This window comes from Protopterus annectens, chromosome 9.part0 (genome assembly GCF_019279795.1).
Source record: "Protopterus annectens isolate FY-2018-M chromosome 9.part0, PAN1.0, whole genome shotgun sequence".
Classification (NCBI taxonomy): domain Eukaryota; kingdom Metazoa; phylum Chordata; order Ceratodontiformes; family Protopteridae; genus Protopterus; species Protopterus annectens.
The window spans coordinates 250,335,643-250,348,910 of NC_056743.1; the positions used below are offsets into that span (position 1 = coordinate 250,335,643).

Below are 13,268 nucleotides of genomic sequence, written 5' to 3' on the forward strand. Positions count from 1 at the left end.
ATAAAATATCTAGATTATAATTCAAAACTGCATAACATTTCAGTGCACAATCACAAGCACAGAATGTATCTGCACATACTTACATTTTCCACTTGTGTTCTCCAAAACAAATAAAAGCCTGTAACAAGAAGTCAGTAATTTATTATACAAGCAATTCCACAGCACATCTTGCATAAAAAGCTGCCTAGACTAACTTAGGACGCAGGGGTATATATTCATTTAGTCCATGACCTCCATCAGCCCTTAGTCTTACTATCCACTTAGCTTCAAGCCCTTCATGATGTTCCATAGGTCCCCTCCACCCCCTTATACTCTCATATGTTCTCCCTATAACCAAAAATGTGTCTCTCTAGCCAAAGCATTCACTTTGTTCTTTTTATGAATAGCATAAATATGTTCACGTATTCTTTCCTTCAGAGACCTGTCTTCTCTACAAAGAAAATACGGCATACTGCGCAATGGGCCAAACAGACTAGGTGCTCTGTTTCACAGGTTGCATTGATGTCAAACTCATGCCTAACTGGTGTGGATGTTCAAACCTAGAAGTACTGTCTGTATACTTACAGAAATTACATCTGCCACATTTTGTACCTTCTTCTACAGCTGACCTTGTAGGGCCATGCTTCCCATCATTAACCTTAGGTTGACATAACTGTCTCTTCAAAGATTTATAGTTTTTCAGTGAATACTTGGGTTTCACATCTATTAGACTACTAATGCTCTTATCTAGTCTCAATATATTCCAATGTTTCTCTATCACGTTCTTATACATCCATGCATCTTTGGAGTGATAGAATGATATTCTAATTTGTTTCTTTTCTCTAGTATCTTTCAGCACATCACTGTGTCCTTCTCTAAAGTTTTCACTCCTAGAAAAATATGGTTTGGCCTTTAAACATTTCTGTTTACTCACTTCCTTGATGCTGCTCTGTATATCATTAATGTGATATCCTCTTTCTAATAAATCACTACTAGTTTGCTCAACTTGATGAACAAAATCTTCATCTGTCACATTCAGTGTTGAAGCTCTATAAAACGGATTCTGAATGACATTTTGAAAAATATATGGGGGGTGCATACTATCTTTGGCTAATAAATGGTTTACATGGCATTCTTTCTAATGCAGACGAGTGACCACAGTGCCATAGTTTTTCTTTTCAACACTAACGTCTAAGAAATTTACTGTTTTCATAGAATATGTATGTGTAAACTTAAAAAATGTAGAGGTTTGATATTTTACAAACTCCTCCAGTTCTTCAATGTTTTCTCTCCACAAAATGAAGAGGTCATCCACAAACCTCCTCAGAAAATGCACTCAGTCTGCATAGGGACCCTTCAATATAAACTTGATTTCCCACAATGCCATTACGGCATTGGCGTAGCTATTGGCACACAAGGTGCCCATAGCTACGCCATTAGACTGCCAATAATGATCTCCCCCAAAAACATTGTTTTCTAACTGTACTTAACAGCGGACAAAAGATAGTATGCAGCCCCCATATATTTTTCAAAACGTCATTCAGAATCAGTTTTATAGAGCTTCAAGACTGAATGCGACAGATGAAAATTTTGTTCAATTTGAGCAAACTAGTAGTGATTCATTAGAAAGGGGATATCACATTAATGATACACAGCAGCATCAAGGAAGTGAGTAAACTGAGCAGTTTGAAGGGAAAACCATATTTTTCTAGGAGTGAAAACTTTAGAGAAGTACACAGTGATGGGCAGAAAGATAATATTAGAGAAAAGAAAAATTAGAATATCATTCCATCACTCCAAAGATGCACAGATGTATAAGAATGTGATAGAAAATCAATGGAATATACTGAGACTAGATAAGAGCATTAGTAGTCTAATAGATGTGAAACCCAAGTATTCACTGAACTATAAATCTTTGAAGAGACAGTTATGTCAACCTAAGGTTAATGATGGGAAGCATGGCCCTACAAGGTCAGCTATAGAAAAAGGTACAAAAAAATGCGTCAGATGTAATTTCTGTAAGTATACAGACAGTACTTCTAAGTTTGAACATCCAGACCAGTTAAAGACATACGAGTTTGACATGAATGACACCTGTGAAACAGAGCACCTAGTCTATTTGGCCCTTTGCACAGTATGTCGTATTTTCTATGTAGGGAAGACAGACCGGTCTCTGAAGGAAAGGATACGTGAACATATTTATGCTATTCATAAAAAGAATAAAGCCAATGCTTTGGCTAGACACACTTAATACTGATATGGAACATGTCTAAATTTTTGGTTATAGGGAGAACATATGAGAGTATAAGAGCGGGGGGACCTACGGAACATCATTGAAGAGCTTGAAGCTAAGTGGACAGTAAGACTAAGGGCTAACAGAGGTCATGAATTAAATGAATATATACCCCTGCGTCCTACATTAAAGTCTAGGCAGCTTTTTAGGTAAGATGTGCTGTGGAATTGCTTGTATGATAAATTACTGACTTATTTTACAGGTTTGTATTTGTTTTGGAGAACACAAGTGGAAAATGTAAATATGTGCAGATACATTCTGTGCTTGTCATTGTACACCGAAATGATCTGCAATTTTGAATTTTAATCTACATACTTTATAAATAGGCTTTCAGAAGTGTACACATGTTTCAGATTTCTAGTCCAGCTAATGGCATGTACGTTGTGGAAGGTTACTTCAAACTGAAAATGCTTGTTCACACTGGATAAATGCACTGGTTGGTTTTAATCATGTGACCCAAGAAGGTGTATATTTAAACCAAATGTATTTGGACATCTGAAGAAGTGGGGTGACCCACAAAAGCTCTTGTGTTGAATAAAGATTGTTATACTGGATTTTACAGCCATGTCCAATTCCTGGTGTTTTGCTTTTTATTATGGATCTGTTTTATGCAGGACAAGTGAGTTCTAAAGCTTTGGTGACAGTTGTGTGTTTTTTAATAAATTTAAATAGGTGAAGGGGAGTTATTTCACAAAATGGTAATTTTGCGCTTACTCACATCAACCAGTAAAAGCAGAGAGGAAATGAGATGTATGGTCAAATTAACATAAGGGGCAGGCAGCTAGAAAGACAGTGGTGTTTAAGAACACAACAGTAACCAGGTAGGAGGGTGGGAAAGTTTCTGCCCGAGTCACAAGAGACAGCTGTGGTGTCCTTTCAAGTTTTAATATACAGCTAAAAGCAGAATACAAGTAAAACAGTGTAAAGAATATCAACATCCCTTGAATAGTGGAATGAATTTACTCGTCTTCTGCCTGGTGTACAATGAATAATCATTCTCTACAAACACTCTGCTGTCTCTCACTTTTAGTATTTGTCCTTCTGACAGTTTTGTCAGAATCAACTCCTTCTGCTGGTACGATTGCATATTTACTATTAAAGGTCTACATTGTTTGCTTATACTTTGGTTTGGAGCATACACACTGTGCCCTTTCAATTAACAACTCCTGCTATGGAATACCAATCCAGCTGCTTATTTGTACTTTCATAAAATTAATGCACGCTGTTCCTTCCAGCTTCTCCGGTATAGTTGAAAATCTCAGGTTTTCCAAACGTGCTCAGTCCTCTAATTTGATTATGTTTCGAAACATCTTTTCCTGAGAAGTCTCATATTTAGCCAGCCTTTACTTCATTTCAACCTCTATTTTTTGTAGCTTTATCTCATCTGAATATCTGTTTAAAGTTTCTTCCATTTTTCCAGCCTCTTGTTGTTCGTGTTGATATTCTCCATCAGTGTTTTGTTTAACCAGGCCTGTATGCAACAGACTTCCAATAACCTACTGGAAGATAAAGACATGTCTGAAGGTTGCATTGCTTTTTTGCTCAACAGCTGCAGAACTTTCCGCAGTTAGTGTTTCTTCCTCACTCTTTGTAGCGCATTTTTTCCAGGTTTTCTTTATTCCTGATATCCAGGCAGTGCACTTACTAGCCAGTTACTGAAATTTACAAATAAACACAAGTCTACTGGCCTTGTCTGCTCAGTTTCTGTTTTCACACTAGGAGAACTAGAAACAAGTGGTTACTCAGTGTGCAGCTATCTTGTTAGTCAGCAAAATTTGCCTTTTTTGACGAGATTCTAGACATTACATTTAAAGACATTAAAACTGAGATTATTATTTCAGCACCGGGTATGAATTTGTAGACGAGTTGACATTTTTACTACAGTAATTACATTTACAAAAATTGGAAGTGTTAGCATTTCTGTAATCCACAGCCTATTTCCCACTTTTATACCTTAGCAAATTAGTCCAAAGAATACAATCACAGCACAGTATCCTTGGTGGCACTAACAAACTTCTTTACCCCCTCCAACAACTGCCATTCTCACTTGTGTTCTGCTACTTAATTAGTTATACCAGACTCCCCAAGACCGAAAACACAGGAGAAAAGTGAATCTTGAACATCACTGTTCTCCTTTAAACTATTCTGCAGGAGGACAAGTCCTACTGCACCAAGCCACCCCTACCCCCGACTTCATACATACCAACTCGGAGATCATCATATCACAGAGAAAAGGGAATATTCGGGGAAATGTCCATCTTGGCCTCAGTGTATGTATGTATATGCTTTTTTCTGCCATTCAACCTCCATGTTTTAGGACTCACTCTAGAGAGTCCCGATATTTCACATGGTACTGCTTTTCCTAATTTATTACATCTTCTATAATGTGATCTTGCAATGTTCACAAATGCCACTTTTTCAGTCAAACACATTACCTACACTACATAAAATTTTCATTCAGCCATATGTGATTCACAGATGAGTATTCATTTATTTCACACACTTTTTTTTTTTTTTTTTTCAACACCCACAAAAACGTATTGCCAAATGAACATTTACACATGCATGTAAACTTGTGTGTGCCAAAACCTCAGCTTTGGCCGGCTAACATCTAGCTGTATTCAACTGGACGTATAAGAGAATTTAAGTACCTTTATCTGCACTTTTTTTCAAATACAGTATTTAAATTGATTTAACTGTGTTGCATGATTATTAACCGAACTGGAAGATTTGACTGCTCTTCAGTTGGGTTTCTCACCCACCCTCCCTGTTTTTGTTTTGGTGTTAATCTTAGTGGCTTTGAAACTGCCCGCCCCCCTCTTGTAAATTTGTTTGGATACTCCTTCTGGGCCCATCTCATTTGCTCACTCAACTGAGTGCAGTGAGATCATATTCTGATTTCAGGCACTCCTACTGTGTACAAAGAGAGCATCTGGGAAAGAACAAAAAAAAAATTTTTAAGCTCGTTTCCTGCCTTTCCTGTTAAGTGGTCTAGACTGTTTGTAGGCTTCTGTGCCTCCAAGCCCTTCTGTGTTGGAGGGAAGCCTTCTGGCTTTCTTTTGGTTCTTATGACTAGCCAGTTATCTAGTTTCAGCACTCAAATCTGTTTCTTTGAAGTCAGCACTTGTTCAGAACTCATTGTAAGCACTACATAAGCTGAAAATTACTACAGCACTCAACTTTCCTCACTAGTCTAGTGGAAAGCAGTTTTTAGTACTTAATAAATAAGCACTTATCTAGGCATGTCTAAGGGTCAGCTCCCAGTGATTTCTCCTGTCTACCTGATGAATATGGGCATCTTGCGGCAATGCAGCAATTGCCTCATGTACACAGACAACCCTCTCCTCCTGCCACTCAACAGTACAACCTGTGAGAGATGACTTGTATAACCAAACTGTAACCCAAGACTGGACTAGACGGTCAAGAGGAGAAAGTAAACACTTGCACCACACCACACTCATCACACAGTCCCTCAAACCTACACCACCAAAACACACACACAGAAACAACACACACACCTACATTCACGGAGGCTCTCAAAAACCTGCCCAAGCATCAGGGACATCCAAAGCATAACGCAAGCAAACTCCACCCCCCAACACAATCCAAATGACAAATAGCCCACAAACTCAGTGTGCCTCTCAACCACAGCCCATAAGGCATAACAATGTACCAAACACTCTAGTCATAGGTGACTCTATAGTCAGGCACACTGATGTTCCACTCACTAGACTAAACAAGGAGAAAGTTAATGTCAGCTGCCTGTCAGGTGCCAGGATCCGCCACAACACACGCACTCTGGTCACTCCACAATGAGTACAAATATGACACTGTCATTCTCCATGTTGGTGTGAATGACCTGAGACGTACCTCCCTGGACTACATGAAAAAAGACAAGGAGCTCTCCGATCTTGTATCCCAGGCAGGTATGACCCTAATCCCGAGTAGCATCCTGCCATCACCCAGAATGATACCACAGTACAAGGGCAAAATGATTGACTTCAACAATTGGCTAAGCTTCTTGTGTCATTCTAAGGGGATCCAGTATTTGTCTGCCTGGGACCCTTAGGATTCTGGATACTGGCTAAGGCTCTTGCCACACCTATAGCGCCTTTTTTAGGAAAGGTTCAAATGACAAATTCACCACCGTAACAGGTACAAGCAAGGAAAATCTGAGGGTAATGCTACGTAATGCTAGAAGTCTAAACCTCAAAATGCACTCACTCGAGGCACTCCTTAAAATGGAGAACATTGACATCTGTGCAGTGACAAAGACCTGGTTCAAAGCTCCAGAGAGCACCCCTGCATTACCAGGCTTCAATTCATACCACACCTTTCGGCCACCTAACCCAGAAAGAAGCACTAAAGGCGGAGGCGTGTCCATATTCATTAAGGATATCCACACCTCCAGGCTAGTTGCACAGCATAATGCATCAGAGATATCCAAGTGCAACTAACTCTGGGCAAGACCGCAACACAAACTGTAGCTTGCTACAGACCCCCCATCATGCCCCAAGATTCACACTCCTCATTTCTTGATACACTGGAAAGTATTAGGGTACAACCCACACTAATAATGGGCAATTTGAACTACCCACCATTAACTGGGAAAACTACTCATGTACCAACTCTTTTGCTCAACGTTTTCAAGAATTCATAAATTCCAATGCCTTGGATCAACTTATTCACACACCCCCACCAGGGGCAGCAATATCCTAGACCTGGTCATTACCAGAGGTCAATTCCTCGTTGGTCAGATCGACCACAAGCTAATCAGCCTGGACATCCACATCCCACCCAACCAAATTAGGGAAACCATCGTAAAAAACTTCTCCAAAGCCAACTTCACACTTAAGACAGAAGTGGCAAACTTCATGACACCCATGCAGACGGACAATAGAGGTATGACTGCCGAATCCTACACAAATGCACTTTATAAGCACTTACACGAGTGCATGGATCATGCTATCCCTAACAGAACCAAGATGTTATCCTCCAAAAAAAGGAAGCCAATCTGGTGGTCCTCTGCCATAAACAAACTCTACAAGAGAAGAAAGAAACTGTTGCAAAAAAAGAGTAAAGAGTAAAATCCCATGACTGGAGGAACTCCCTGGTCAACCTCAGCAATAAGCTGAGATCCCTCATAAAATCCTCCAAAGCTAGTTACAAAAAAAAATTGCCACTTACTCTAAAGACAACCACAAAGCATTCTATAGCTAGGTCAAGAATCTAAATGGGAACACTCAGATCTGCTCTGAGTTACAGCACAATAGCACTAAATATACAGAACCAACTGATATTGCCAACATCCTAGCAGATAGGTTCAGTGCTAACTTTACCCCCCTCTCACCCCCTAGAGGGCCCATCTCTATACCTGAAGAAGGTTCAGTGCTAACTTTACCCCCCTCTCACCCCCTAGAGGGCCCATCTCTATACCTGTAGAATGCAAAGTTCCTATAATCATGGCTGCACAGGTAAAAAACACACTCTCCAAATCCAAGAACACAGCATCCATGGGACCTGACAATATCCCAGGCTGCGTTCTACACGAACTACAGAATGAACTGGCACCCTACCTAAGTACCATGTTCAATCAAAGCCTCACCTCAGGCTTTGTACCCACTGAATGGCGCACCGCGACGGTTATCCCACTCCACAAAGGGGGAGCCACGACGGACCCTGGGAACTACTGCCCCATTAGCCTGACTAGCCTGGTCTGCAAGGCCATGGAATGTATCATCGTGGAACTCATAAAGACATTGGTAATCTCCAAACTCTGGACCCTACCCAGTTTGGATTTGTAAAAGGCAGATCATGTCTCCTAAACCTGATTGGTGACTGCTTCAAAGTAGTCAAAGCCATAAATGAGGGTAGAATGGTTCATACAACTTATCTAGATCTCGCCAAGGCTTTCAACACCATCCGCCACTCTGGAATTATAGATAAGCTCACTAAACTAGGTATAAATCCCTATGGTCACAAGATGGGTTGCCAACTGGCTCACTGACAGAACCCACACCGTGAAAGTAGCGGATTCCAAATCAGACATCAGACCAGTGACAAGTGGAGTACCACAGGGTTCAGTCCTGGGTCCTCTCCCGTTTTCTACTTCTCTGAAGTGCAGGCCAACACAGAAGGTCTTTTGCTAACAATGTTTGCAGATGACTGCAAACTAGGAGCCATAATCGAAACTCCTAACGATGTGGACAAACTACAAAAGGGCCTCACTGAGACAGATACCTGGTGACAAAGCCATGGCCTGAAGCTCAATGCCAAAAAGTGTATTGTCATCCCCTTTGGTAAAAACTCTGTACCCATGAACTACCACATAGCTGGTAGTCTACTTAATGACAAAAATGTGATGAGACCTTGGGACACAGGTGGACAGTAGGCTCTCCTTTGATAATCACATCGCCACAGTGGTCAGGAAATCCTTCTACATGGCTCATCTCATCACAAAAGGATTCTCATCCAGTAAAAAAAAGGTCATTGTTCCCCTCTACTCATCACTCATTAGACCCATTATAGAGTACAACGCCCCTTTTGGTATGTACCTCACAAGACATCTACAACTGGAAAGACCACAGAAATACCTCAGAGGATTACTGGCTTCAAACAGATGCTCTATGCAGACAGTCTCAAAAACTACAGCTTTACTCCATTGCATATCGCCTATTCAGGGGCGCTCTCTGCCTAACATACAAAGCTATGTCAAACCCAGAGCTGTTGGACATGCTCCACTTAAAGAAATCCCAATCCCTCCGAGCTAGGAACCTAAACCTTGTCACCACAATAAACAGAAAATGCTGGAGCTGGAGGAACAGATTCCTGTCCCAGAAACTTCCCATACTCTGGAAAAGACTACCTATCTATGTCAAACAGAGCTCCTCATTAGCACTCAAGGAAAAATCTTGATTGGATGGGAAATGGGAAATTCACCCCGGGGATCGCTTCTGTGGCTCTGCTCGATAGGGGCACAGGAAAATAATTTTCTTGGGTGGAAAAAGCCAGGGTACATTTTTTGGCTTGGCTTGTATGGGCCCTAGGGCAGATAGCCTAGTACCTACCTATGAACCTGTGTAAGTATATTAAACACATACATGTATTATGTATATGCATACTACACACACACAATGCATAAAAGTATACATGGCTTACCCTCGCTTTGGCAAACGTTCAGTTGGCTGACAGAGTGGAGTGAGTGCTCAGTTGGTCATGTACACTGAAGGTAGAGCGGTATCGCTACAGAAAGGAAGATCTGTTGTGGAAGGAAAGCTTGGGTTTAGGGTGTTAAATGTAGAATGTTTCAGATATATCAAAAGTTTTGGCATTCGGATGTAGTACATAGTGTGTAAAGTTTTTGCAGTACAAGCTAGGAAGGGGACAGATTTAGTGCTGTGTGTGTGTATTGCTGTATGTGGTTTGTGCCACAGTATCTCATGTAGTGGTAACATGGCTGAACTGAGTGTATGTGCGTGTTGATGTAGGTGAAGCGCATGTATGCAAGTGCCTCGTGCAGAGGTACTGTTTCTGGTAAGAAAATGTGTGGGATGTGATTAGGGCAGTGGAAGGGTTAGCACGCGAGTAGGATTACAGTCATGGCATAATGCACGGATGACAGGCAAATAAAGTACTAAAACTGACTAATGAACTGTGACTACCTAACAACTTAAAACATCTCAATAGCTTTATTAGTAAAATTTAAAAAGCACAAATTTCAGTTAGAAAAATAAAATAAAAGTTGTTACTCATATTATTTCATCTATTATTTAGACTTAATTCTCACATGTTTTAGTCCACTATCATATAAAACAAAGAAATGTACTCACTGTGACTAGCCCATCTCCTGAAGCAAAGTAAGGTGTCTGTACAAAGTCCAGAACTCGCAACGTCAACTGATGCCATAGTCTAGGGGGAGGAAAAAAACACCTCAGTCTAAGAGCACTGGGAAAAGAACATTTCTACAAAATTAGCACAACCAGAATATAATTTAAAAAAACAAACATTTAAGAATAATAAAGGACTCAAGTCCATTACTGTCTTCTTGCAATGAATGATTTAGTCATCTCTCTTTTCACTTTTAAAGTACACAAACTAACAAAGACGTCAGTGGAATTCAGCTATACAAAGACACAAAACATGGAATAAAATGCCATTCTTAATCTTGAAGTAATTAATTTTAAGCAATCCTAGACATTTCATGAACACATACTAATACTGTTTATGATACGGCAAAGAGACTTGAAAGACCATACGGCTCCCTCCAGAAATGACAACACTTGAAATACTTTGTGCCGAGAAGTCAAAAAAAAAAAAAAGATATAAAACGGAAAACAGTGAATCTCTAAAATCACTATTCTCCTTAACACTTCTTTTTGCATGGTGGAAGCAAGCCTCCCTGCAGCCCCCAAACATTTGTATACCAACTCAAATATCGCCATACCTGAGAGAAAAGGAAATATTCCAAGAAATGGCATCTCAGACTAAGTATATTAAGTCCAATCTTTCTACCAATCACTCTCCACATTTCAGGACTCGCTCTAGTATTTTCCAAAATTTCAAATGGTTACCAGACTTGACCGTATCCACCATGACAGAAAATCGGCAGTGTGAATCTTGCAGTTTTTCCTTAACACCATCAACATACAAACTATTTAGAAATGTCACAGATAGAACATTTATTGAAAAATGTAGTTTGGTTTGTTCTTTTTGTCATCACCTCCACTCCACATAAAAATACCCTGAAATGCATAGTTTTAAGTGACTCTTACACATTGTGCATTTTTCATGTTAGCGTGATAGTATGTTATGGTATACCCTTTTTATTTCCTGCAAAGTTAGCACAGTTTTATGCAGTGGTTATAAAAATATGAAGTATATTCTTCTACTGCTGCTTATGTTTGTGTCTTTCGGCTTTTCTGGTTAGGGGTCGCCACAGCGGAATTCTGGTACGCTAATGACAGGTAGTTTATTTTTACGTGCCGAGTTAGCAGCCCTGATGCACAACCTTCAACAAAGGTACGCCCATTCACGCATATCTCCATGCAGAAGACGCTCTAGCTGAGAATCGAACTGGGCAGCGTCTTACTGTGAGGAGACAACGCTACCGCAGCACCACCACCGTGGTCTTCTACTGCCAATTATACTTAACTTTATCCACCAGGGCAAGCACCACTATATTAATGCCATGGGTGACAGTCTTCTGTTAGGCTCTAAATTTATGCTGTACAGCTAATTTCTGCTGTTAAAGAAAGCATCCCAAAACAGATTCCATAATTCCACCCAACCATGAACTATAACTTTATTTTCATAAATAATCTACAGTTAATTTACATGGTGGATGAATTCGGTGGGGTTTACAGACATAACACTAAATGTACAAAACTGTAAAACACATTTTGCCCTGTAATGACTGATTCTGACTAAAATATACCAAAACAAGAAATATGAAACTATTTAAAACTCCAAAACGAATAAATGGATAGAAAGTCCAACGCCCAAAGTGGTAACCGTTGAAAATAATTTATTGCAACATAAAACATGAGCGCTTTCGTCTTGGTGACCAAGACTTCATCAGATTGGGTGTTGGACTTTCTATCCATTTATTCGTTTTAAAATATACCAAAAGACCGCTACGGTATGGATATGAAGGTAAGCCTATACAAATCTTCCAGGAAACAATACCTTCCCAAATTTGACACCTCTCATATATTTTATGACTTTGTAAATTACGACTGCAATGTTTAACTTAACATTTTTCAAAGTACATCAGACTCAGTTAAAATAAATTGTCATATGACTATGCATTACTTTGTAGAAAAAATGTCGACAATAAAGAAATACACATGCTAAAAACTTCTGCGCAGCACTCAGAGAGGATGCACTCTGGGTTTTAGGTTCCACTACTACTTTCAAAACGTACATAATCAGTCATAGTAAAAATCCACTACCAATTATTAGCGGACCAGAGTTCCACTGTGGCGACCCCTAACCGGGAAAAGCTGAAAGACACAAACAAACCCTAATGACAACATGGAAGAGAAAAGTCTTTTGAAGGTATTGGCATAGAAAGTGCTGCAGCAACAAAATGACTGCAAATAATCAAGGGCAGACAAAAATTACTGCTGTGGGATAAAATAAAGGCAGCACAGGCACACCAACATCATTCTGGCTACAGGTGTATGGTGCACAAGAACCATTTTAAGTGAAGTTGGCTCTAGCTATCTCAGAGCTACAACAGTCAGAAAAAAATTATACTAACAGGCTAATGTTGGCTCACTCATACTGAGGTCAGGTAAGCACCCTGACCCACTGGGCTGTTGACACTAAACAGAGTCTAAGAGGCAGCACACAGCAGTATGGGTTTAACTTTTAAGGGTGTGTTGTCTACGTGATAGTTAAAGTTAAGTCATTCTTGAAAAAATATGACAATAATCCATTTCTTGTTATTTAGTTTTAATCCATGGTTTTGACAACCAGCTACTTGTTTGCGAAATGTCCTACTGAAAGATTCTGGTGGCCTCTAGGAAGTTCTAGATGGCACCAAGTTTACATTCGTTTGCAAACTTGGACATCCAAAAACCGTAACACCTGCTTTGATTTGTGAGAAGTAGCTGCCACTGGTGATGGGTTATTTGGAAAAGGTAAAGTCACCCATCTTAAATTTCCCAAGTTCTACTTGACGCAGGTTGCTATCCAGGGAGTCACACAGGGATTAACATTTAGCTGGGAGAGTTTCTATATAATACCTGAAAGTGGGATGGTGCTGAAAGCCGTTGCAAGGTCTAAATATGCAGTCCATACTGATCTGCCCTTATCCATGGTTTCAATAACCTCCTCGAAGAAGTCAACTAAGTTCATCAGGCAGACTCTGCCCTTGATGAATCTAAACTGGTTACGTATGTCATTTATTAATTCCATAATAAATTTTTACATAGCAATACAGAGGAGGATGGTCAGTCTTGTAGGTCTATAATTACCTGTGTCCACTGATGTC

General features: G+C 39.9%; 1 protein-coding gene across 1 annotated transcript in view; it reads right to left on the bottom strand.

Annotated features, from left to right (window-relative positions):
* The window catches only part of PSMD13 (proteasome 26S subunit, non-ATPase 13), an 890,326-nt gene that overhangs the window by 773,770 nt on the left and 103,288 nt on the right, over window positions 1-13,268 (bottom strand). Inside the window, exon 2 of the mRNA XM_044082827.1 lies at window positions 10,102-10,180. Coding sequence (XP_043938762.1) covers window positions 10,102-10,180 — 79 coding nt within the window. The remainder of the gene's footprint in view (window positions 1-10,101; window positions 10,181-13,268) is intronic.